The sequence below is a fragment of the Perca fluviatilis genome, chromosome 15 (assembly GCF_010015445.1).
Source record: "Perca fluviatilis chromosome 15, GENO_Pfluv_1.0, whole genome shotgun sequence".
NCBI classification, from domain to species: domain Eukaryota; kingdom Metazoa; phylum Chordata; class Actinopteri; order Perciformes; family Percidae; genus Perca; species Perca fluviatilis.
The window spans coordinates 37,205,506-37,233,474 of NC_053126.1; the positions used below are offsets into that span (position 1 = coordinate 37,205,506).

Here is a 27,969-nt window from a genome sequence, read left to right on the forward strand (position 1 = left end):
TGTGTGTGTGTGTGTGTGTGTGTCGCTCTCGCTCTCTCTCTCTCTTTTCAGGCTGCAGATCTCCAGGCCTCACAGTGCCTTCTCTCCGGTGACCTTCACACCTGCTTTCACCGGTAACTACACACCTGTGTGTGTGTGTGTGTGTGTGTGTGTGTGTGTGTGTGTGTGTGTGCGCGCGCGCACTTGTGTTTCCCAAATCTAAATGAAATCTGCCTTAACAGAGGGCTTCAGTCCATCTTTGTTGTTTTGTTTTTTAAATCGAGATCATGTATTGAAGATTTTTTTAAATGGTCGTTACAGAAATGTGAAATAAACATGGATTAGTTCCAAGCAGAGATACACATGGACTAGTTCTAATATATACAGAGGTAAACATGGACTAGTTCTAATATATAAAGATATACACATGGACTAGTTCTAATACATACAGAGGTAAACATGGACTAGTTCTAATATATACAGATATACACATGGACTAGTTCTAATACATACAGAGGTAAACATGGACTAGTTCTAATATATACATAGATAAACATGGACTAGTACCAATATATACAGAGATAAACATGGACTAGTTCTAATACATACACAGATAAACATGGACGAGTTCTAATACATACACAGATAAACATGGACTAGTTCCAATATATACAGAGATAAACATGGACTAGTTCCAATATATACAGAGGTAAACATGGACTAGTACCAATATATATACAGAGATAAACATGGACTAGTTCTAATATATGCAGAGATAAACATGGAATAGTTCTAATATATACAGAGATAAACATGGACTAGTTCTAATACATACACAGATAAACATGGACTAGTTCCAATATATACAGAGGTAAACATGGACTAGTACCAATATATATACAGAGATAAACATGGACTAGTTCTAATATATGCAGAGGTAAACATGGACTAGTTCCAATATATACAGAGATAAACATGGACTAGTTCTAATATATACAGAGATAAACATGGACTAGTTCTAATATATACAGAGATAAACATGGACTAGTTCTAATATATACAGAGATAAACATGGACTAGTTCCAATATATACTGAGATAAACATGGACTAGTTCCAATATATACAGAGATAAACATGGACTAGTTCCAATATATACAGAGATAAACATGGACTAGTACTAATATATACAGAGGTAAACATGGACTAGTTCTAATATATACAGATATAAACATGGACTAGTTCTAATATATACAGATATAAACATGGACTAGTTCTAGTATATACAGAGATAAACATGGACTGAATAGATAGATATGGAAGAAGTAACACACCAGTAAAAGTCTATAAAATCATCCCTCAATTTGAGCACCGAGAGCCGGCGCTGTGAACGAGTGAAGAAACTTTCTGCAGTTCCCTCTTTTGATTGTTGAAGGAAATATTATCTCAAATCTATACTTTCATACTTTTGACTCTGTTTCTTCAGCTCCTGTTCACCACTAACATTTCACTTCTGCTCTAACGGTTGTGTGTGTGTGTGTGTCTCTGTGTGTGTATGCGTCTGTGTGTGTGTGTGTTTGTATGTATGTGTGTGTCTGTCTGTGAGTGTGTGTGCGCGTGTGTGTGTGTGTGTGTGTGCGTGCGTGTGTGTGTGTGTGTCTCCAGGTGAGACGGTGTCTCTGGTTGATGTGGATATTTCTCGGAGGGGGGTGAACTCTCTCCACCCCCCGACTCCCCCTCCTCCTCCCAGACGGAGCCTCAGTCTGCTTGGTACTTTTCTTCTTCTTCCTGTTGTTACTTCCTGTGTGTGTGTGTGTGTGTGTGTGTGTGTGTGTCTGCAGCAGGGTTTATAAACTCAAACTGAAGGAAAATAAGCAGTGAAAAAAATTCAAGAAAAACTGAAATCGGAGCCTGAATCGGACGACAACGTATTAACTTCACTCACTCCAGAGCCTGTTTGTAACCGCAAGGCTCCTGTTTAACTGACCCTACCAGACAGTAGGCGAATGTCCTGCAGTTATTACAGACATGTGAACTCACCACAGACCAACGGCGCTGCTGACAGTGAACACAGGAAACGCTGATGTATCACACTTCCAATTACATTCATTAACTCGTTAATGGAAGGGGCCAGAACACCTTTCTACTAACGTTCCTAATGCTAGCTGAGTACATTTTTATGTTAGCAAAAGAAACTATGAATACATTATACAAATATAGCTTTCATCCTTCCACACAACGTTCACTACACTTTCAGAGAGGCCACGCCCTTTAGGAGACAGGAAGTGTGGACTGTTGTTAATCTTGAGTTATGGAGGATCTTTCTTCATACACATATCTTACTGAAATATCACTTTAAATGGGTTTGTATACATTCAGGGTTGACATTAAATGTGTGTGTGTTGTAGATGATTTCGGGGCTCCTCCTCAGCACCACGGTCCGTTCGGGGCATCCATGCAGTCTCTGCCCCCCCGACCACTGGCCCTGCCCCCCTCCCTCAGCACCATCCAGCACAGCTTGAGCCTCAACGGTAACACACACACATACAGACACACACACACATGCACATACAGGCACACAAACACACACGCACACACACACACACACACACACATACAGGCACACAAACATACACACACACACATACAGGCACACACACACACACACACACACACACACACACACACACACACACACACACACACACACACACACACACACACACACGCATTTACAGGCACACGGGCCAGGTGGGTAGCACACTGCCTTGAGTCCATGAGGCTAATGTCTGATTACTCCACATTGTCATTGTGATATTTTGTGATTAGGCTACATTTGAACTCTGCAGCATTCTCTGTCAGGTAAATATAGTAGTACAATGTCTTCCTCTGATGTAGACGTAGCCTACACTGTAAGTCAGCTATACAGTGGAGTTGCAGTGGTTTGGGGTCCTTCTGTAAGTCATTTTGGGGTACAATTTGGTTTTGAAGAATTCTACGAACCGCAATACCACAGGCCAAGCAATCGGCCCGTTCCAAACAGACCCATTCTCAACGGGCTCTGCACTAGTTTAATAATGATGTGCATGTGTAGATCAAACTCCTAACACTGTTGGATGTTTTGTGTGTGTGTTGAATGTGTTGAATGTTTTGTGTGTGTGTGTGTATGTGTGTGTGTGTGTGGACAGACACATTCCTGCGAGTTCTTCCGAGGCCGGTCCCTCTGCGTCCCGACGGTCAGCTGCCCCCCCGCCTCGCTGCCCGCTGCCCACTCAGCCGTCCCGATGCTGGCAGCTTCGCCACCAGCCTCAGGGAGCTGGAGAAGGGGGCCGCCTTCTGGGCCCCCTCCAAAAACACACACACACACAAACAAACCCCCACACACACACACACACACACAAACAAACAACCAACCAACCCACAGGAGGAGAGCTGGGGGGCTACACAAACACTCCACCAGCCTCAGGGAGCTGGAGAAGGTGGGCCGTCTACACACACACACACACACACACAAACACTCCACCAGCCTCAGGGAGCTGGAGAAGGTGGGCCGTCTACACACACACACACACACACAAACACTCCACCAGCCTCAGGGAGCTGGAGAAGGTGGGCCGTCTACACACACACACACACACAAACACTCCACCAGCCTCAGGGAGCTGGAGAAGGTGGGCCGTCTACACACACACACACACACACAAACACCCCACCAGCCTCAGGGAGCTGGAGAAGGTGGGCCGTCTACACACACACACAAAACACAAACCCCACCAGCCTCAGGGAGCTGGAGAAGGTGGGCGCCGCTACACACACACACACAAAAAACCCCACCAGCCTCAGGGAGCTGGAGAAGGTGGGCCGTCTACACACACACACAAACACTCCACCAGCCTCAGGGAGCTGGAGAAGGTGGGCCGTTACACACACACACACACACAAAACACCCACCAGCCTCAGGGAGCTGGAGAAGGTGGGCCTGCCCACACACACACACACACACACACAAACACTCCACCAGCCTCAGGGAGCTGGAGAAGGTGGGCCGTCTACACACACACACACACACAAACACCCCACCAGCCTCAGGGAGCTGGAGAAGGTGGGCCGTCTACACACACACACACACACACACACAAACACCCCACCAGCCTCAGGGAGCTGGAGAAGGTGGGCCGCCCACACACACACACACACACAAACACCCCACCAGCCTCAGGGAGCTGGAGAAGGTGGGCCGTCTACACACACACACACACACACAAACACTCCACCAGCCTCAGGGAGCTGGAGAAGGTGGGCCGTCTACACACACACACACACAAACACTCCACCAGCCTCAGGGAGCTGGAGAAGGTGGGCCGTCTACACACACACACACACAAACACTCCACCAGCCTCAGGGAGCTGGAGAAGGTGGGCCGCTACACACACACACACACAAACACTCCACCAGCCTCTGGGGAGCTGGAGAAGGTGGGGTCGACTACACACACACACACAAACACTCCACCAGCCTCAGGGAGCTGGAGAAGGTGGGCCGTCTACACACACACACAAACACCCCACCAGCCTCAGGGAGCTGGAGAAGGTGGGCCGTCTACACACACACACAATAACTTAAATAAATAAATAAATAAATAACTTCCTTGTTTGGTAAAAACACATGTATGTATTGAGTACTACAATAAAATGTATTAACTTCAAGTTCTTTGTAAATAATTCTTTTTATTGCCTAAAATCTTGATATTTCATTATATTATACATACGTTTGCCTGTATGGCTTTAAAGATGGAATTACATTTCATTCTAAATAGTATTAAAAAGTCTCACTTAACTTGTGGAAACCTGGGGAACCTGTAGCAGTGGTCCATGAGTTGATGTTTGGCACACATGTTGTGGTCTAACTAATACTGTGTGTGTGTGTGTGTGTGTGTGTGTGTGTGTGTGTGTGTGTGTGTGTGTTCAGTGTGGCTGGTACTGGGGTCCGATGAACTGGGAGGACGCAGAGATGAAGCTGAAGGGGAAACCGGACGGATCCTTTCTGGTCCGGGACAGTTCAGACCCGCGGTACATCCTGAGTCTGAGCTTCAGGTCGCAGGGAGTCACACACCACACACGCATGGAGCACTACAGAGGTAACACACACACACACACCACACACACACACACACCTCTTAGCTATCCATTGTGTTTGATGATGACGCTTGCTCCAGGGATGGGGGTGGGTTCGGCGACCTTGCCGCTGGTGCCACTTCTCCTGGGCGTTGAGCCGCCCACTTGTCCGGAGATGGCGGTGTTCAGGCATGCGTATGGTGTGCCTTATCCAGCGCATATGATTTTTGGCCACATATGCTTCCATACAGATTGAGTCAGTGTTGCTGAGGATTTCTATATGGGGTATAGGGATGGGCATGATTAATCGACAATTGATAATTGATCATTAAGAATTTTGCCGATCACGTTAATTTGTTATCGATAGAACTAATGAATTAATTTAATTAATTTAACTAATTAATTTAATTGAAGCAATTAAATTAATTTCACTGTGTGGCAGCAATTAAACATTTGACCACCCGGGGGCAATATTTGATGCCATACTCAGTTACCTGGCTGCAAGTTTCTGTTTTGATTTCAAAAGTAATCATAAAGAGGACTCGGCCAAGTGTGGCGTGGGACCATTTAGATTTAAAAAACGACTTAGTTCACTTAGCAGTGAACTAAGTCGTGTATAAGTACAACACGGCCACGACTCAAATGATGTACCACTTAAACAAAGTGCACCCGACCCTGGTTAATGTCGGTGGTGGTGCATCCTGCTCTCAGTCTCAACCTAGCATTGTGTCGGCGTTAGCACGGAGGAGCTGCGATGCACAACTGGTGAGCTTGTGTCATTCGCCCCCATGATCTCATCAATGCTAGACCCTTGTCACAAGCACCTGGGCTTTCTTACACCAACACAGAGCCTGGCTGCTAATGCGGAACTGGTTGCACTGGGAGAGGCAGTGGAGACCGGTAGGGCGGCTATCCCACAGGCTGGGGGAGACGAGGCTGCGTTGTCTGACACGGACCAAGGGAGCGCAAACACTGGAGTGGCGGGCTCCCAGTCCTCTGCTATGGCATGACTCCTCTGGGAGCAGCATACGACTCAATGAGAGGCTGGCATCGAAGCAGAACTTCAGACCTTTCTGAGGGAGACTCCCCCACCCCTGGGTTGCACCCCTACAGACTGGTGGAAAGTGAACGGAATAAGGTTCCCCGGGCTGGCCAAGTTAGCGCGGAGGTACCTGTGCATCCCTGCAACGTCAGCCCCCTCGGAGCGGGTGTTTTTCAGTGGCTGGACTGACGGTCACCAGGTTGCGGTCGCGTCTGACCCAAGATCATGTCAACATGCTTATCTTTCTCAACAAAAATCAGTAGACTGGTACAGAAGTTCTACGTGAGTTACTAGTTATTTTTGATGAGGCTTTATTAAGTAGCCTGATTAATTGTTAGGTAGGCTAATCTCTCTCACCCTCTTTCTCGAGAGGTGTTTCCAGAGCAGCGCCCGGTTGATGCTGAGGTCGATGAAGGCTACGTAAAGGTCTTTGGGATGTTCTCGGCTCTTCTCCTGCAGCTGCCTCAAGACAAAAACCATGTCTGTCGTCAGGGGTGCAACTACCCAGTGTCAGAGTATGCAGCAACAATATTGCACCCCCCCAAAAAAAACTAACTAAATAAATAAGTGTGCCGGACACCATCATGTATGGGGTTTAAATAATAAAGGTCTATTTTAAAGTATATCAGCCACTGTAGGCCTACCAAAATTATAAATAATTATATGGTATATATGTAGATATATAAATGTACTTCATTACAATTAGAGTCCGACCGATATGGATTTTTGGGGGCCAATGCCGATATTAAAGGGATGGTTCGGAGTAATTTACCCTAGGGTCCTTTGCACCATGACCTCGAGCCAAACACCCCCCCCAGAAGCTTTTTTCACCTGGGTCTAACACTGGGCGAGTTAGCGTAGAGTAGCGTTAGCCGCTGAGTAGCTTAGCGCGGGGCTAATGGACCCACGTTTGTATCTCTTAAATGACCCCACTAATAATGCCCGAAATGATACCAAAGGTCTACACTAGTATATATAGGTTATGTACTCATAAAACGATGGATTGGAAAGTTTGTAAGTACACCAGAAGTTTATGAACACTTGCCTGCTCTCTTCAGCTCTCTGCTGCTGCTGCTGCTACCTGCAGTTAGACGAGTGCTTAGGGCCGTCTATAAATTACAACACCGAAAAGAGATACAACAAAAATATGTATTAATTTAATGATTAAATAAGGTAATGTCTCCAAACTTACCTCAATTATTACTTGTCTCCTGCTAGTTATATTACAGCACTTACTTTAAAAAATAAGTTAAATTAAAAAATATTTTTGTTGCATCTCTTTTCGGTGATGTAATTTGTAGACGGCCCTAAGCACTCGTCTTACAGCAACAACAACAACAACAGCAGAGAGCAGAAGCCAGCAGGCAAGTGTTATTTACATAAACTTCTGGTGTACTTACAAACTTTCCAATCCATTGTTTTATGAGTACATAACCTATATATACTAGTGTAGACCTTTGGAATCATTTCGGGCATTATTAGTGGGGTCATTTAAGAGATACAAACGTGGGTCCATTAGCCCCGCGCTAAGCTACTCAGCGGCTAACGCTACTCTACGCTAACTCGCCCAGTGTTAGACCCAGGTGAAAAAAGCTTCTGGGGGGGTGTTTGGCTCGAGGTCATGGTGCAAAGGACCCTAGGGTGAATTACTCCGAACCATCACTTTAACTCGAAAAGAGACGATTTATAAGCCGATATTTTGATTTTGAAAATAAACTGTATATTAGACCCATTTCCTATACACTGCACTTACACAACATTCAAAAGCAAAATATCTGCCTGTTCTATGTATGTGGGCTGTATAAACCATTTTCCAGAAGGGATTATGTTAAAAAAAAGCCTTAGATTACAGTCTCAATGACTAAACAATTGCACATCAAAAGTATATATTTTTTAATGATCAAAAAACAGTCTGGTTTTAAACATTTAACACTTTTACTGACTTCCAGTTGAAGCTGGTTTTAACAGTCTGTGTACTGTAAATAAATTATAATACTAAAGTTAAAGTAAAAGAGCTTTACCAAACAAATTCAATATTCCACAAAACCATGTCAATGAATTGAAAATAAAATTAAAATAAGTTAAATGTATAGCTACATATAAAATAAATAAATATAAAATAAATAAATAATACCAAAATATAATTAAAACAATGTAGAATGTTCTCAATATATACAACACACAGGCAAGAGGTTTTCCTCCTTCACTACTTTTTACAAATTATACTTTTAGACTGTTACTCTGTCTTGCTCTGAACTTTAATATTTGAACAGTGTTTTGAAAAATGTCTTGAACAGGGTGCTCCTTAGTACTGCCAGTTGAGAAGTGGCAGGTTGTAGTACAGGAAGCACAACATCTCTGCCTTGGAACCTGTCAGAGAGCTCCTCCTATCTTGATAGATGGCAACCACAGTGCTGAATACCCTCTCACTAGGGACAGATGAAGGTGGAGGAGTGAGAAACCTCCTGGCCAATGGAGCCAGAGTCTGGAAGCGGCCAGCGTTTTGCCTCTACCACTGCAGGGGGTCACCTGATGATGATGATGATGATGATGACAAATACAAATGTTATATACTTAATATACAAAAGCATAACTTAATTTGATATCACTGAAAAATAAATAGTGAAACCTGTTTTGCGATCAAGAACGGGCTCTTGAAGATACCGATCCAGCTCCTCGTTCAGACTCTCAGACACCCCTGTCACTGTTTGCTGGCTCTGCAACATGTCCTCGTAGAGATGGTCAAGCACACTCTGCTTCTGGTCTAGGGACTCCATCCTAGGTTTCTTTGAATATCCCTCGGCATCCTTATGAGTGGCTGCTGAGCTTGCTTGATGTTGTTTGTCTGCCTCTTTTAGAAGCCAGGTTTTGGCCTTCTTGGTTGTGCTGTCAGAGAGGGGACGCTGTTTGTAACGAGGATCCAGCACACAGGCCAGCACTGCTTCTTTGGACTCTGCAATCTTGGAAAACCTTCTGGTTAAGCTGTCGATCATGACCTTCCTCAAAGTCTGAATTCCTCTAGTTTCAGGACCCTGAGTCTCCAGAAATCTTTTCAAAACCTCAATGGTGGGGATGATGCATGATGCAGATGCATCAGACTAATGCATCAGAGTAATTTCCTCAATTGGTTCCAGTGTGTTGATCAGCTTTTCGACCAGGTCCCACTCCTCCACACTTGGACATGTAAAATGTCCAAAGTCCCCAGAGTAGACTGTCACTGCTCTCTTTTGCTCCTGCATCCTTTGGAGCATATGCAATGTGGAATTCCATCTGGTTGGGCATGCCTGGAGAATGCGGTGTTCAGGTAGACCAACATCCTTCTGAATTTTTTCAAGCCTCTGCTTGGCAGGGACTGAATGACCAAAATGGGTTGCACACCTCTTCAGTTTGGCCAGGATGTCACCTACAGCTCTCTGTGCCTGGAGGCCATCATTCACAACAAGCTGGAGGGTGTGAGCACTGCAGCTGAGGTCAGGCATCTCCACCAACCTCATCCCCTTAACAACATTGGCTCCACTGTCCCTGAGCACCAGCAGCACACGTTCACTGTCTATATCCCACTCGGTAAGCATGTCTAAAAACAACTGTCCAATGTACTCACCAGTGTGAGATCCACTCATGGCTTTCACATTTAGGACAACTTGCACCCTGTTCCATTCTTCATCGATGAAGTGAGCAGTCAAGCTCATTAGCGACTCAGTGGACCCTGACCAACAATCTGTTGTAAATGCAATATGCTTTGAATTTTCAACAGCCAAAAACTCCTTTATCTTGATCACCACTTTTGCATGCACATGATGCAGTTGATCTGTGCGATAAAACTTTTCTGTCTTCAGAGTGTACCTAAGCTCTGCAGCAGCCAGCAGCCTTCTAAACCCCACACCTTCCACCACAGAAAAAGCTTGGATTACTGTCGCTATCATCTCCATTACTTTTTTGTCCAGGTTTTTTGCCCTTGGATCTGATGGACCCCATTTGAGTACCTTATCAAATGCTTGTGGCAGGGTAGGCTGCTGAAAGAGTTTTTTGTACCTCACTCTGCTGCTGTGCCTCTTTATATTGCTCACTGTGTTTGGTTTTCAGATGAGTCCACAAATTGGAAGTGTTTTTCTGCTTCGCTTTGATAGACCCCTGGCTTACATTAGCTGCATATATATTGCAGAACACTGCATTAGAGGAATCTTTGCAGAAGTAGTCCCACACTTTGCTGCTACAGCGTTCACCTTTTTCAGCCATCTGTAGGGCAGAAAGAGACAGAGAAAGAATAAGCATGTGTATTAATAATATCACCATGTATCATTACTCATGTCATCATTACAATTATTATAATAATAAACAGGGATCTCCTACATAGGCAAAAATGAGAAATATAGAGAAATATTTATTTTTATTTGTCAAGCAATAGGTATTACCTATTTATATTTAACAATATTATTACAACATTTTCCTGTTATGTCTGTAAAGCTGCTTTGAAACAATCTGTATTGTAAAAGAAAAAAAAAAGCGCTTGTTCAGGTCACATTTATTTACATGTCCCCTCTGGTTTAATCATTTCTGACGCACCTACTGTAGTTACTGTAACTACACTATATTTGCTCTCACAGACACATTCACAACGGTCCCGTATATCTTCTCATCTTCTCTTTGTGCAGTCTGAATCAAAACATCGTCATGCGCTGGCGAACGTAAAGTTAGCCTACTGTTACCGGCTTTCAGCTCAGAGAAGATTACGGAATCAATTCGAAGTTGAATGGTTAACGTTAGTGTCATGAACACACCGCTGTCAATTTTGAGAAGAACCACATTCAAACAAGTTAATAGCAAGCATTTAAGGGGCCTGCTAAAAAGGAAGCTATGTTAGCGTTAAAATAAGGTAACAGTTGTTTTTTCGAGGCACGCTGTACATAACTTCTAGTCATTGACTACACGCGCCCCCCTGCCACAGTTATGCGGTCATTATGTGGGAAACACTGCAGATATACAGTGCCTTGCGAAAGTATTCGGCCCCCTTGAACGTTTCGACCTTTTGCCACATTTCAGGCCTCAAACATAAAGATATAAAACTGTAATTTTTTGGAAGAATCAACAACAAGTGGGTCCCAATTATGAAGTGGAACGAAATTCATTGGCTATTTCAAACTTTTTTAACAAATAAAAAACTGAAAAAGTGGGCGGCAAAATTATTCAGCCCCTTTACTTTCAGTGCAGCAAACTCTCTCCAGAAGTTCAGTGAGGATCTCCTGAATGATCCAATGTTGACCTAAATGACTAATGATGATAAATAGAATCCAGCTGTGTGTAATCAAGTCTCCGTATAAATGCACCTGCTCTGTGATAGTCTCAGAGGTCCCGGTAAAGTAGCAGAGAGCATCGTGAAGAACAAGGAACACACCAGGCAGGTCCGAGATATTCTGTGGGGAGAAGTTGTAAAAAGCCGGATTTGGATACAAAAAGATTTCCCAAGCTTTAAACATCCCAAGGAGCACTGTGTAAGCGATAATATTGAAATGGAAGGAGTATCAGACCACTACAAATCTACGAAGACCCGGGCCGCCCTCTAAACTTTCAGCTCATACAATGAGAAGACTGATCAGAGATGCAGCCAAGAGGCCCATGATCACTCTGGATGAACTGCAGAGATCTACAGCTGAGGTGGGAGACTCTGTCCATAGGACAACAATCAGTTGTATACTGCACAAATCTGGCCTTTATGGAAGAGTGGCAAGAAGAAAGCCATTTCTTAAAGATATCCATAAAAGTGTCGTTTTAAAGTTTGCCAAAAGCCACCTGGGAGACACACCAAACATGTGGAAGAAGGTGCTGTGGTCAGATGAAACCAAAATCGAACCTTTTGGCAACAATGCAAAAACGCGTTATGTTTGGAAAAGCAACACAGCTCATCACCCGAACACACCATCCCCAACTGTCAAACATGGTGGTGGCAGCATCATGGTTTGGGCCTGCTTTTCTTCAGCAGGGACAGGGAAGATGGTTAAAATTTATGGGAAGATGGATGGAGCCAAATACAGGACCATTCTGGAAGAAAACCTGATGGAGTCTGCAAAAGACCTGAGACTGGGATGGAGATTTGTCTTCCAACAAGACAATGATCGAAAACATAAAGCAAAATCTACAATGGAATGGTTCACAAATAAACATATCCAGGTGTTAGAATGGCCAAGTCAAAGTCCAGACCTGAATCCAATCGAGAATCTGTGGAAAGAACTGAAAACTGCTGTTCACAAACGCTCTCCATCCAACCTCACTGAGCTCGAGCTGTTTTGCAAGGAGGAATGGGCAAAAATGTCAGTCTCTCGATGTGCAAAACTGATAGAGACATACCCCAAGCGACTTACAGCTGTAATCGCAGCAAAAGGTGGCGCTACAAAGTATTAACTTAAGGGGGCTGAATAATTTTGCACGCCCAATATTTCAGTTTTTTATTTGTTTAAAAGGTTTGAAATATCCAATAAATTTCGTTCCACTTCATGATTGTGTCCCACTTGTTGTTGATTCTTCACAAAAAATTACAGTTTTATATCTTTATGTTTGAGGCCTGAAATGTGGCAAAAGGTCGAAAAGTTCAAGGGGGCCGAATACTTTCGCAAGGCACTGTATTTAGAATAAGTTAAACGCTAACGTTATAGTTTGACCTCTTATTAACGTTCGCACTCTTCCACTGATAAACATGGTATTAGTTAGCTTTGTGGCTAATCTAATATAGCAATACATTAGCGGCTGTAAGTGATGTTACAGAATATTTAGAAGTGATAATGATAGGACCGTTAGCTAGAACTACCACACCGTTTTTATATACAGTGTATGAACTAAATCTACAATCATTTCACATGACGAACGACAGACTCACCGTCAAAACAGTACATCTCCATGCCGGGTGTAATGCTCTGCCACTGGCTTGGCTGATAGCTTTCTTCTGTAGTGGATTTCTGGCGCTGTTGTCAACTGGGGAGTTGCAGACCTCCCTCTGGTGGGCAAACTATGCTTCACTCATAACATGAGTGAAGCATGAGACTCTGTTTCTCATGTTTCATCGGCCGTTATAAACGCCTATGCCAATTTAAATGCAATTAGCTCATATCGGCCGATAATATCGGCCGGCCGATATATATCGGTCGGGCTCTAGCTCACAGGTCTTCTGGAAGCCACACTGTGTTTCCAGAAGCACAGCTTCAACCAGTCTGCTGAGCATGATCTTGGCCAGGACGATGGAGAGGAGCGATATCCTGCGGCTGTTGCCGCAGACTGCTCTGTCTCCTTTCTGCTTGTAAATGACCACGATGTTCGAGTCTGGAGGGCTCGCTCGGTTTCTGTTCTTGGAGCAGTGAAGGTGGTTTTAAGGGTGGGATATCCCGGGCAGGACAGGAGAGCTTTGTGGGCCTCATGCTTGGTTTTTAGGAGTGACTGTGTCTCAGCTGAGTTACAGTCAAACCAGTCCTGGTGATGTTTCCTTGATTGGCCGAGCGCCTCTGAGGCTACGCTATGAATAGCCTGGCGCAGAGCTGGCCAGTCGGTTGATTCCTCCGGGATCTTGTTGAGGTTTGCAGCAAGGAGCCGTCGGAGGTTGTCTTTGGTGGGGAGGCTTCTCAGCGCCGTACAGTTGAGTTTCTTGTTTGGAGCTGTCCTCAGGCCACGGGGTTGAATGCTCAAGAGTAGTTTGGATCTCACTCCTACCAGGTGGACTTCCAGTGGCATGAGGGAACCCATGACGACCTTCGTCTGGCAGGAGTTGCAGGGGGCTGCCGGTGGTCCGGTCAGTTGGACTCCGCCTGTGCCTGTCCCCAGGTGCAGGTTTGTCTTTGGGGTTTGCTGCCCTAGCCACTGTACCCCCCCGAGCTAACCCACGTGGCTGTGGGGTTGCCTTCTTCCGCCTTCCCAGCCGTTGTGGTGGTTCTCACACCACCATCTTCCGCCTACACCGCCGTTGGGGTCTCCACTATTTACCCATAGCTGGGGCAGTGGTTGATGGGCATCAGGACGTTTCCACTCACCGATGGGCCTGCGTGCTGCGTCTCTGGGGCCCACTGCTGCTCCGAGATCCCGTACAACTTAGCCTGGAGCCACAAGGGACCAGTTACCATGTGTGCCACGGGGAGGCGTGTACGAGATCTTGGCAGTGGAGAGGCTATGTCCCAGCTGAGGAGGCTTCCACACTCGGCTCCTCTTTTCACCCCTGAAAAAACAGAGGGCTGTCCGGTGGCAGTAGCTGAAAGCAGAGAGTGGCCAGCAGGAGCAGCATGCACTAATGGTGTGTTCTTTTTGTCTTGTAATCGTGACTAGTAGCTCGAGTGTGACGTCACATCATTGAAAAACGAATAACAGCGAGTTGTTGCGTTCTTTTTGTCACACAATACTACGAGTAGGAGAAAAGATGGATTTTTGTAACATTTTTAGTAACATTTAGGATTCTATTCACCCAGTTATTGACATATTACACAAATATATTTCACAGTTTGATACATGAAAATTAGGTTTTGATTAACGTTAACGTTAGGCTACTGCTCTGCTTTCTGCTCAAGACTCGGCTTAAAGCCATTGTTGTCATATAGCAACCGAGCGTCTCTAGCCAATTTTAGCTGCACAAGCTACAAAATACCTAATCAGGCGGTATTTAACTAATAAGACTGTAGAAAAATTTTTATAGGTAGCCATTTACCCCCCCCTTTCCCCCCTTAAAAAAACAAAAACAAACCCCCTTATGACAATATACACACCCATATTTTTTTCTCTAAAATAAAAAAAAAAAAAAAATTTTTTAAAAAAACAAAATGTTTAACTCCTAATAAGACTGTAGAGACATGCCTATAGGTAGCAGTATACAGCGCTATGTTTAACTCCATTAATAAGACTGTAGAGACATGTCTATAGGTAGCAGTATACAGCCTATGTTTAACTCCTAATAAGACTGTAGAGACATGCCTATAGGTAGGGTAGCAGTATACAGCGCTATGTTTAACTCCTAATAAGACTGTAGAGACATGCCTATAGGTAGCAGTATACAGCGCTATGTTTAACTCCTAATAAGACTGTAGAGACATGCCTATAGGTAGCAGTATACAGCGCTATGTTTAACTCCTAATAAGACTGTAGAGACATGCCTATAGGTAGCAGTATACAGCTATGTTTAACTCCTAATAAGACTGTAGAGACATGCCTATAGGTAGCAGTATACAGCTATGTTTAACTCCTAATAAGACTGTAGCCATGCCTATAGGTAGCAGTATACAGGCTATGTTTAACTCCTAATAAGACTGTAGAGACATGCCTATAGGTAGCAGTATACAGCTATGTTTAACTCCTAATAAGACTGTAGAGACATGTCTATAGGTAGGCGTATACAGCTATGTTTAACTCCTAATAAGACTGTAGAGACATGCCTATAGGTAGCAGTATACAGCTATGTTTAACTCCTAATAAGACTGTAGAGACATGTCTATAGGTAGCAGTATACAGCGCTATGTTTAACTCCTAATAAGACTGTAGAGACATGTCTATAGGTCAGCAGTATACAGGCTATGTTTAACTCCTAATAAGACTGTAGAGACATGCCTATAGGTAGCAGTATACAGCGCTATGTTTAACTCCTAATAAGACTGTAGAGACGTGTCTATAGGTAGCAGTATACAGCTCTGGTTAACTCCTAATAAGACTGTAGAGACGTGCCTATAGGTAGCAGTATACAGCGCTATGGTTAACTCCTAATAAGACTGTAGAGACGTGCCTATAGGTAGCAGTATACAGCGCTATGTTTAACTCCTAATAAGACTGTAGAGACATGTCTATAGGTAGCAGTACACAGCGCTATGTTTAACTCCTAATAAGACTGTAGAGACATGTCTATAGGTAGCAGTATACAGCGCTATGTTTAACTCCTAATAAGACTGTAGAGACATGTCTATAGGTAGCAGTATACAGCGCTATGTTTAACTCCTAATAAGACTGTAGAGACATGTCTATAGGTAGCAGTATACAGCGCTATGTTTAACTCCTAATAAGACTGTAGAGACATGCCTATAGGTAGCAGTATACAGGGCTATGTTTAACTCCTAATAAGACTGTAGAGACATGCCTATAGGTAGCAGTATACAGCGCTATGTTTAACTCCTAATAAGACTGTAGAGACATGCCTATAGGTAGCAGTATACAGCGCTATGTTTAACTCCTAATAAGACTGTAGAGACATGCCTATAGGTAGCAGTATACAGCGCTATGTGTACGACTTCTTCATTATGGTTACAACAAAGACAAAAGTGCTTAAATTGTAGATAACCACAATGTCTACTACGTGTGATGACGTAGCCATCTTTGAAAGTGAAGTCGGGGTCCTCTGAGTTCAGACGACTTGACGAGTCGTATATATACGACCTCGGGGGCGTTCTTTTTGCAACTTCCAGTTCGTAAATCCGGAAAACGACTCGTAGATCGACTTCGGTGGACAAAAAGAACGCACCATAACTACAAGTACTACTACTCCAACACTACTGCACTGACGCATCACACGGCACAACACACACACACACACACACACACACCACACACCACACACCACACACCACACACGCATGGAGCACTACAGAGGTAACTCTCACACACACACACACACACACACACACACACACACACAACACAACACAACACACACCACATGCATGGAGCACTACAGAGGTAACTCTCACACACACACACACACACACACACACACACACACACACAACACACACACAACACACACCACATGCATGGAGCACTACAGAGGTAACTCTCACACACACACACACACACACACACAACACAACACAACACAACACACACCACATGCATGGAGCACTACAGAGGTAACTCTCACACACTCTCACACACTCACACACACACACACACACACACACACACACACACACACACACACACACACACACACACACAACGTTGACTGTATATTGAAACCTGTTTTCTAGTGACTATAATAATGACTATATATTGTGTATGTTGTGTGTGTGTGTGTGTGTGTGTGGTTGCCAGGGACGTTCAGTCTGTGGTGTCACCCCAAGTTTGAGGACCGCTGCCACTCGGTGGTGGAGTTCATAGAGAGAGCCATCATGCACTCCAAGAACGGGAAGTTCCTCTACTTCCTGCGCTCCAGAGTCCCTGGTAACAGCCAATCAGCTCACACCTGTCTGTTTCTGTCTCCCTGTCTGTCTCTGTCCCCACCGGTCTGTCTCCACCTGTCTGTCTCTGTCTCCCTGTCTGTGTCTGTCCCCACCGGTCTGTCTCTGTCTCCACCTGTCTGTCTCTGTCTCCACCTGTCTGTCTCCACCTGTCTGTCTCTGTCTCCCTGTCTGTCTCTGTCTCCCTGTCTGTCTCTGTCCACCTCACTGTCTCTGTCTCCACCTGTCTGGCTCTTCTCTCCCTCTCTGTCCTCTCCACCGGTCTCTCTACCTTCTCTCTCTCCCTGTCTGTTTCTCTCTCTCTTTTTCCCCTGCCCTGTCCCTGCCGGTTGTCTATCTGTCCCTGTCCTTCTCTACCTGTCTATCTCTTTCTCCTCTGTCTCTGTCTACCCGTCTCTGTCTCTCTCTCCCTATCTGTTTCTGTCTGTCTCTGTCTCCACCTGTCTGTCTCTCTCCCTATCTGTCTCTGTCTGTCTCTGTCTCCACCTGTCTCTCTCTCCCTATCTGTTTCTGTCTGTCTCTGTCTCCCTGTCGGTCTCTGTCTCCACCTGTCTGTTTCTATCTCCCTGTCTGTCTCTGTCTCCCCTTGTCTGTCTCCACCTGTCTCCTCTATTGATTTAAGTAGAGGGCTGTCATTTAGCCATGTCGGTCTATTAATACCCACATATTTAATATACCCTGAAGTCAAATGTTGAATTGAATTATAGAATAGAATGTATGTTAGTCTCATTTCACAAGTTTATGGACAACGAAATATGCAGTGCTGTACCTGAATATAAAAGTAATAAATACACAAAAAATACTCAACATCCACTTATGCTCAATCATCCCAGTCAGTAGAAATATATCAACAAGCTTTTTAAAAGCATGGAAACTGGATTATTATACACCAAGGTGGGGAAATGATTGATTTAGTTCAGTTCAGTGATGGTGTGTGTGTGTGTGTGTGTGTGTGTGTGTGTGTGTGTGTGTGTGTGTGTGTGTCTGGTCCTGCAGGTCTCCCCCCGACCCCGGTCCAGCTCCTGTACCCGGTCTCGAGGTTCAGCAGTGTTAAATCTCTGCAGCATCTCTGTCGCTTCTGCATCCGTCAGCTGGTCCGGATCGACCACATCCAGGAGCTGCCGCTGCCCACGTGAGTGCGCACCGCTCTCCCTGCACGCTGCTCCTCGCACGCTGCTCGCTCGTGCACGCCGCTCCTCGTGCACGCCGCTCCTCGTGCACGACGCTCCTCGTGCACGCCGCTCCTTGTGCACGCCGCTCCTCGTGCACACTGCTCCTCGTGCACGCCGCTCCTCGTGCACTCTGTACATGGCCTTTACTGTTGCTCCATGAACACTTGTTCCTTCTGATTTATACTTTAAAGAAACCAAAGAGTCCCTGAAGTCATTATGGAAGGATAAATCATATGTTAACACATGTTCTGGTCCGGAGCTTCAGTCTCGTTGGGAGTTCAAACATAACTAACCTTCCTTGGTTTTAGGAAAATATCGTGATTTTCCTTGAAATAATAAAGTTTGTGTCGTTTAAGGACGTTACATTATTCCCAAAAGAGAAAAGAGAGCGACCAGGTTAGGCAGTTACATTTCTAAAGCAGCTTTGAGACATGAAGGACCAGATGTCAGGTCAGTTCTCAGGACTCGTCGCCACTCTGTTGCTATCAGGACTCCCTCTGGCTCGTACTGAGGAGGAAATAGAACCGGGTCATTTTCATCTGTGAGCTTCTCTTTGTGTTGTGGTTTCTCACTTAGCTGTAAAGTGGTTTGAGCTCCTCACTCTGTATAAAAGCTGCTGTAAAATTAAAGTGTATTATTATTATTATTATTAGCTGCTTGTCTGTCTTTGTAACACGCTGTGTGTCCTCTCTGCAGGCCTCTGATCTTCTACCTGAGGAAGTTTTATTACTATGACCCCGAGGAGGAGATCAGCCGCCAGCCGGCGGTCCAGCAGCAGCCGGGGGTCCAGCAGCAGCCGGGGGTCCAGCAGCAGCCGGGGGTCCAGCTGCAGCCAGGGGTCCAGCAGCAGCCGGGGGTTCAGCCGGGGGTCCAGCAGCAGCCGGGGGTCCAGCAGCAGCCAGGGGTCCAGCAGCAGCCGGGGGTTCAGCCGGGGGTCCAGCAGCAGCCAGGGGTCCAGCAGCAGCCGGGGGTTCAGCCGGGGTCCAGCTGCAGCCAGGGGTTCAGCAGCAGCCAGGAGTCCAGCAGCCGGGGATCCAGCTGCAGCCAGGGGTTCAGCCAGGGGTCCAGCAGCAGCCGGGGGTCCAGCAGCCTCAAACGTAGCACTGGAGCCTCAGAGGACAATGTAAGTCCCAGATTCTGTGCTTGGTTCTAAGGCCGCTCACTGTGTTGAGGGTCAGCATCAGTCAGCACTAGTCACGGTTTAGTTCTAAAACGTTGAGGCTTTTATGGCGTAGAGGCGTGTTGTTTGAAGGTTGCGAGAACAGAAGAGGAAGTTGCACCACACAGAGGCCCCGACCTTGGCGTGTGTCTGTGAAGATACCAGTTTCTGTCTAGAAACTAGAAGAGCGGTTGATTGAGAGCTTTGCCTTCTGGCTCAGCTCTTGCTGCCATTTGTTGGGGTGCTTTTTCTGGAATAGCCTGAACGAATCGATCAAACAAAGTCTAAATATGTTGCAGGTGAGGAAGGAGAGTGAAAATCTTCCACCATCCACCATGTTCCGCTTCCGGGATTGTTCAGGTGCCGCCAGATGTCCGTCCCCTTCCTCTGTCTCTGTGTCGGCGTTCTAACCTCCGGTGGATTTGTGAGGACTATGGTTAACTGCTCCTCAGATCTGAGTTTTCTGTTGCACGACTAAAACTACTTTTTAACGTCCACGTTCCACCAAAACCAGTTCCTTCCTGAGACTATTTAGCAGAGGCACCGTGGCTCTGTCCGCAGCTTAGCATCGCCCAAGATGATTGTGATTGGTTTAAAGAAATGCCAATAAACCAGAGCACGTTTTACTCCCATCCAGGAACGCTGTCTGGACTAGCCAGACCTTCCTCCAGTGTGCTGTGGAGGAAGGTCTGGACATGAGAGACTACTGTCTGTGTAAACCCAGCGCTTAAGTTTCTGTTGGTTCTTCCTCATCTTAAAGCCAGATAAAGTAGTAACCTGGAGTTTAATGGCTGTTGTTGGACTGTGATTTAGGCTTCTACCTTTTTTTAATCCGTGTATCATTCGCTCATTCGTTTTTCAAAATAAAACCAAAATGAAAAAACCGGATAAGGAGCGTTTCATCCAAATTTTTATATTTCAAACTGACCAAAATAGCGTGACACCCCCCCCAGAAAAAAAGATCTGATTTTTTTTTTTCTTTTAAATGCTTTTTGGTTTTATTTTGAAAAGAGAATGAGCAACAGGAAGGGGCGGGACTTCCCCTCTCTGTAGGAACTGTTTCCTGCCGTGAACTTGTGATAAATAACAGACTCTCAAATGTGTGAAGTAATGGAAGCCTTTCTTTCTCTCCTCCAGTTCTTCTCTTCTCCTTGTTTTTGGGGACTCTGGATCAGCGGACTGAAGGACGCTCAAAATATTCAGACTGGATGCACAGACTCGCAGCCAATCGGCTGCCTCTGCTCTATCTCTGGTGGATGGGGGGACTCTGCCTCTCTCTCTTGATGTCATCACTGAGCAACTCTGACATCACCGTTAGCGAAGACGCTAACAAAACGAAACAAAGAACATCAGCGGGACAACATTTAGTCGCCTTTAGGATCCTTCAACTTCAACACACCACAAAGGTTTTATTATACTTTTAAAACGATTCTGATTCCTAAACCGATTCTTGAAAAAGTGAAAAATTATATCAAAGATGTAATATGTTTACTAGCGATCCCGTGCAGTGAATGGTTAATATGCTTTTACGTCCGTTTTGGTGAGCCCAGAGGGAAAATATGGCATTTTAAAAGTAGCCAACATTTACGGTAGCTAGCTAACGGTAGACGTAGGAACCGGTTCCATATGGAACCGGGTTCCAGGACCCAAACCTAATATTATTGGTGGTTAGGGTGATGAGTTTCTATTCATGGAGTTATTTAAACATCTAATGTTTGTTATTTAAGATCCAATCCAGTTTCAGAGTCCCTGTTGATAAGAGGACTCATCTGTTGTTTTACACAGTTTATAGAAATAAAGAAAGTTGGAACATTGTCTTTAATGAAATGACCAAATGTCAGTATTCTAAGAGTTTGGAGAGAGATCATCTCAGGATTTAATGGATCCATATCGGATCAGACAATAGAGGTTATAAACCCAGGGTTTATGCTTTTATTTCATCAAAATGTCATATATCCTTTTTTTGCCATTTGTCGCATTTCAACTTTTTCATGGCTTAGTTTTTAAACATTTGTGTTGCTTTTTTGCCTACGAAAGTCAGTAAATCCAGTAAAACAGATGACATTTTAATTTAGACACGTGATTACAGTTTCCTGTGTTTTAGGTTTGGTGCCCAACGAGGCGCTCCAACTCTACTGTGAACATAAATTAATTAATGTGAGCCTCGAGTTTATACGTCTTATATCATCGGGGGTCTCAACAACAAGTAAATGTTGGAGACAATACGAGGGTTTAAAGATCCATCTCAGGATCATTCAGAGGATTTGAATCATAAATAGATTTAATAAAGGCAGCAGTGCTAACGAGAGCAGTGATGGATGAGGGTTATGAACTGGTTCTGTCAGATATTTGTTGAGGATCCTGAAGGCGACACACAGCTGCACCAACACGACCAACAAACTACAAACTAAGAGGAAGAGTTACTGTGACGCCGTTTCACTGGAACAAACTGGACTGGACTCTGGTTCTGAGTGAGTTCTGTCCCAGCGGAGACTGGGGGGGACACTGGACCCTGGGGGACTCGATGATGTCATATTGTCTTAATACTGCACTCAGAATGGACGTATTCATGTCTCATCAGTTTGTTTTTGTGCAGTCAGCTGTTAATAAACAGAGTGGGCGGGACTAAAGCTGTCTGCAGGTGTTTCTGTCTGACTGTCTCTTTGTCTGTCTTTCTCTGTCTCTCTGTGCTGCTGTCTCCTTTGTTTACATGGGGTGAGTCTCTGCAATGGCAGACATAGCTAAACTTGCTGGAAAAGAGCTATATATATATATATATTTTTATTTTTTTTTATTTATTTTTTTAGAACACCCCAATTTTTCCAGGTTTTTATTGACATTCATGCAGTTCAATGTCTTATTGTACTCTGAAATGAAAGAATAGAACAAATGAACAATTGACCTCTCGCCGGCCCCTCCCCCAAAACGTCCATTGTCCAATCACACATCATAGCAACCATTACTATGTGAGCAGGTCCGACAAACATTGACTCCAAGCAAGATGGTGAAGCGGTGCGCCCCAAGGGGGTAAGCTTCGCTTCAGAACTCGAGCCATCATGGCGCCATTTTGTTGCTAACTGGCCATCACCTCCTGTTAGCATTCCGCTTACCGCCATTTTTTTTTTTTACGTCACTTGACAGAGAATAACTTTACATCCGAAGAGTTTAAAGACTCGATTTGTCCATTGTTAGTTCTAAAGAAACACAACAACGTATAAAAGGCTCAATTACCTTGTAGCTCACGTTATGGCTCCGTAGCAGACGTTTTTGTAAAAATAGGCTAACGATTGTGTCATAACCACGAGACTTACTGTCACACAGTAGAGGAATTACCGTATAGTACAGGAGAAGCTTGCAGGCGGTTTGGACTTACGTTAGCTGTTTAGGTTTAATTACTAATGTTAACTAGCATGTTAGTTAGCAATAATTAGCCTGTGCTTATGTTATCTCCTTACATATACCTACACTCTCCGTCTCTGTAAGATTGGGAATGATTGAGATTTCTCTCGGCACAGCTACCAGAAGACTTCACACTTTCAGACAGGTTGCTCACGTCACATTTACGCTGTCTCTGTCAGTTGGAGGCTGCTCAGTAAAGCTGGCCATCACCGTAAAAGTGCTTCTAATAGCCTTCACTGGTCTCCGTCCAGAGCAATGGGGTCTATTGGTCCATTAATATATATGTCAATGGTGCGCCCACGGCGTTTGTAAATCGGACACTAGATACCCCCTCTTAATACATCCATGGATACCCGAGAGATTGTCTGGAGGAGTTGTGTTTAAATATCACGCCCCAATATATTCTGGGTTTTGAGGCCTCGCCCCTATAATTTACGACATGGCGAGACGTAATCCGGCTGAGAAGCGGCACTTTTCAGAGGTGGAGATTGAAACTCTGATATCTCCGGTTCATTTGTACTAACGTGTGTAGTATTTGGCAGCCTGAAAACTGGTATTAAAGACTGTAGAAAGAATGCGGAATGGAAAGAGATCACTGATGCGGTCAACAGTGTTGCCGTAGTAAATCGGACTCCAGCTGAAGTTTATTTCATTTATAGCCTACATCCTTGACACATGTATTCTATAGTCCTAATAGTAATATACAGGTTTATATTGCAATCTCTTAGGCCTACATGTAGGTGTACTTATATTTAAATAAACACACAGTAGCAGAGTTTATGTAGTGTCTTTTATTTTACTCATGTTTTTTTTCATGAGTCAGAACGAGGGCCAAGGTGAGCGGTGCCTACAGTGGATAAAACAGTGTGGACGGCCCCACTCCCAGTTAAATGTGTCGAACATTACGAAGCATAAATACGTCTGCTCAAAGCTAAGGGTAACAGCTAACTAGTTACCGTGTTGTCTAGATCTACTAACTAGAGGCAAGAACACAAATTGGACCAAAGTTATGATTACCATGGATATCATTGCCAGAATGTTAACCTCCTCTCTAAGCTAAGTTTAACGAGCCCTTTAGCTTTAGCCAACATTAGTTAACATGTTAGCTAACGCTAGCTACATTAGCTGCTGTTGTGTTGGATCTTTGAGCTCCCCAACTTTATTTTTCGTCAGTTTACAACAAAGTAAAACATTTGAATACATCCCTCCACTGCATACTGTAACCCCTTTTGCCTCGATCTGGAGGATATCGCGGAGGTATTGCTCCAAAAAAGGTCACTGACACGCACAGGTATACCTCTTCCCGTCATGGCAATCTGTCAGGCTGGTCGTGTTTGACCATTTGTTTGTCGGACGTAGCAACAGTAACTAAGGGGGGCGGGGCTTGGCGAAAGGCTAATTAAAGTTAAAAAAGAAATCATGGAATCAATTTATAAACAAAAATGTATTCTACATTTTTGACTCATCAAAGTAGCCCCCTTTTCTGTCCAGTTCATCCCAAACCAGCTCAATGGGGTTTAAGTCTGGTGACTGTGCTGGCCACTCCATGTTTTTAAGCTTACCATCTTGTTCTTTTTTGCTAAGGTAGTTCTGGCATAGCTTGGACTTATGTTTTGGGTCATTATCTTGCAGTAGGATGAACCCCTGACCAACTAGGCGCATACCAGAGGGTACTGCATGGCGCTGCAAAATGCTGTGGTAGCCGTTTTGGTTCAGGGTGCCTTTCACTCTGTACAAATCACCGACCCTGGATCCAGCAAAACAGCCCCAGACCATCATGCTTTCTCCTCCATGTTTGACAGTTGATGTCACACACTGAGGAACCATCCTTTCACCTACTTGATGGCGTACAAAAATCCTGCTTGATGAACAGAAGATTTCCAATTTTGATTCATCAGTCCATAGCACCTTCTTCCAGTCTTCAGTAGTCCATTGACGATGTTTCTTGGCCCAGGCAAGCCTCTTTTTCTTATTCTGACGTCTTAGCAATGGCTTTCTTGCTGCAACTCGACCTATCAAACCTGCAGCTCCAAGTCTTCTCTTTACAGTTGATACTGAGACTTGCTTATTACGACCACTATTAAGCTGTGCTTGAAGCTGTTGTCCTGTGAGCCGCCTAGAGCTGTTGACTCTCAGAAACTTGTCTTCTGATTCTGTTGTGTCTTTGGGTCTGCCAGACCTCTTCCTGTCAGAGTTTCCCCCAGTTTCTAAGTGCCTTTTGATGGTGAAGAATTATTATTAAGAAACCTATTAAAATAATAACCTTTATATATGCATTTTATAGACAACATGTCAGTTATACGAATGCTAAGGGATTTGCTAAAGACCTTCACAAACTTGCGGTTGTGAAAAGTGTAAAAGGATGTCTGAGACATATTACAGGTGGTTTGATGCCAAAACATTAATAAATGAGAAAACCATTGAATTGAAAAGCTTTAAATATGCATTTTATAGTCAATAGGTCACTCATGAGGATGCTAAAGGATTTGCTAAAGACTTTTTCACAAACTATCAGCTGTGAAAGTTGTGATAAGATGCCAAAGACATATTCCAGGTGGTTTGATGTGATTATATTCAAAAATGGGCAAGCCATTTTCAAGCTTTAAATATGCATTTATAGACTATAGGTCACTGATGAGCAGTGGCGGTGCGTGGCAAATTTGACCGAGGAAGCCAGTGAGCTTAGTATGTATCCTTGCTCCATCGTCTGACAAATGAGCTTTGTTTCAGGATTGTAGTTGGCAAGTGCCCGCATCACCACAGCAGTTATGGCTTCAGCATCTCGTTCAAGGCTAACGTCAAAGAAACCAAGAAACCGCTCACATATCATTCCCTTTTCATTTACGTAGCGGATAATGACCGTCACTTGGCACTTGCATGATATGTCTGTGGTGTCATCCACTTCCACTGCTATGAATGACGCTGTGTTTATTTCTTTATCTATTTCTTCCTGAATAACATGAGCAGCGCTCTCTATTATGTCATTCTGAACTGTGTTTGACACACCCGTAAATGTTGTAGCTGATGCACAAACCCCTGCTAGCGTTGTGTCAAACTTCGGCGACAGCACTTCGACGCCGAGCGAACATATTTTAAATTGGGGGTGCTGACAAATTTTCCAGAGTGAAGTTTTCAGCCACAGTCAACCACCACACACCAAACTGCATCCATCACAATTTATTGAACTGTATAGAGATTCAATTCATATAAATAGCCTATCCAAGACCGTAATTAGCCTGCCGTGGGCTACTGATCCCCAAACACTGGGAAATAATAGACCGTTATCGCTATTCAACCAAGTTAAATTTCTGTCATACCCATACTGTCAAGATGAAGACAAAATATCTCTTTATTAAAACAAAGACACTTTGTGGTGTCAAAACAGTGCGGCGCGTGTACTAAAACTGGAACACAAAATACACTCCACCAAGCAAAAAACTAAAACATGAATAAAGTCCAAAATCCAAGACAGAACAAACTAGGCACGGGTAACGCAGAATATAGACACACTGCTACGACAATGGTACAGAAAATGCCTACTGCAAGCTCACTGAGCCACAAAACACAAGGGTAACACATCACAGAATCATATTAAATCAAATCAAAGCCAGTCAGTCCTGACTGATTTGAACACTGAAATGAAATAGAGAAATGCAGCCTTACGTTTTTGTAGCACAGCAATAGCAAATTACAGGCATAAAGATATTGGGCCTGCATGTTAAGCTGGGCCTAATAATTTTATAACAATACGGTAGGATAATGAAAAATCGGTATGACCTCATTCTGGTCAATACGTCCACTAGGCTTTACACGAGTGTAAAAAACACAATTATCTCCAATAATTCGTATAAACTTCCAGTTGAACTGTTACTGAACAGTTGATAAATCATGCCAATTTACTGCACGGCGGCAGCATAATAATAAACCAGCATTATTACCTTGTGTTGCAGTCATAATACAAAAAATAAATCCTCATCTCCAAAACGTGTACCAGGAAAAGTGTGACCCGGAGGCTGGCAGCACTGAGTTGACGTTGATGTTCCCTCTGCGGCTACCCTGGTGCTGCTAGCCTGGTGCTGCTAGCCTGGTGCTGCTAGCTTGGTGCTGCTAGCTTGGTTTACAAGATTAGCTCCCTCGTCGTCTGTTGCTAGCAGGGTCGCTACTTCATTCAGTTACAGTTGCTGAGTTTTCTGCCTCCGGTCCTTTACGCTTTTTAGCTTGTGGTTAATCTATAAAGAAAATCAAAAAGCACTTTTGTGCCATTCATTGTGTAAACTTGCTGTTAACTAACTGTTAGCGCTGCTGACACCGGCCGGCACCGCTGCTGTACTGTTACCATAGTTACGCATCTGTCTTAGGCATGTGATTGGTGCTAACTGCTATGAAATTTGTGAGAGGATGCCAGAGACATATTGCAGGTGGTTTGATGTGATTATATTCAAAAATGAGGAAGCCATTGAATTGAAAAGCTTTAAATATGCATTGAGGATGCTATAGGATTTGCTAAAGAATTTTTCACAAACTAACAGCTGTGAAAGTTGTGATAAGATGTCTGAGACATATTACAGGTGATTGACATATGCACTGGAGATGCCCTAACCCCCAGAATGGCTACCAAAAGCAGTTCATGTTCCAAATGGTTGCTGCTAGAAAAAAACAGCTTGAGAAGAGCTTGAGATTCAGTGAGGTGAGGAGTGGGCTCATTCCCCCTCACAGGGTTTGTTTTGTTAGATTGCCATTTGTTTGCTTTAAGACAGTCATTTAATTTGTATTGTGTTAAGTTATAGTTTTATTAAAAGGCTCATTTAGGTCAAACTGCAATCCTGACTCCTGGTCTCCTGTTTGTGCTGTGGTAAGGTGTTATCTTTTGATTTCAATCTTTGTTTCCATATGGACTATATAGTATAAGGTGCCATATGAAA

At 44.2% G+C, this 27,969-nt stretch overlaps 1 protein-coding gene across 1 annotated transcript in view; it reads left to right on the top strand.

The window, feature by feature from the left end:
* The window catches only part of LOC120575332 (suppressor of cytokine signaling 7-like), a gene marked incomplete at its 3' end in the record, with an annotated part of 30,913 nt that extends 11,529 nt beyond the window's left edge, over window positions 1–19,384 (top strand). The window contains exons 2-9 of the mRNA XM_039826049.1: window positions 52–113; window positions 1,643–1,747; window positions 2,386–2,508; window positions 3,166–3,302; window positions 4,947–5,115; window positions 17,172–17,300; window positions 18,314–18,449; window positions 19,186–19,384. Coding sequence (XP_039681983.1) covers window positions 52–113; window positions 1,643–1,747; window positions 2,386–2,508; window positions 3,166–3,302; window positions 4,947–5,115; window positions 17,172–17,300; window positions 18,314–18,449; window positions 19,186–19,384 — 1,060 coding nt within the window. The remainder of the gene's footprint in view (window positions 1–51; window positions 114–1,642; window positions 1,748–2,385; window positions 2,509–3,165; window positions 3,303–4,946; window positions 5,116–17,171; window positions 17,301–18,313; window positions 18,450–19,185) is intronic.
* Window positions 19,385–27,969: the final 8,585 nt, after the last annotated feature.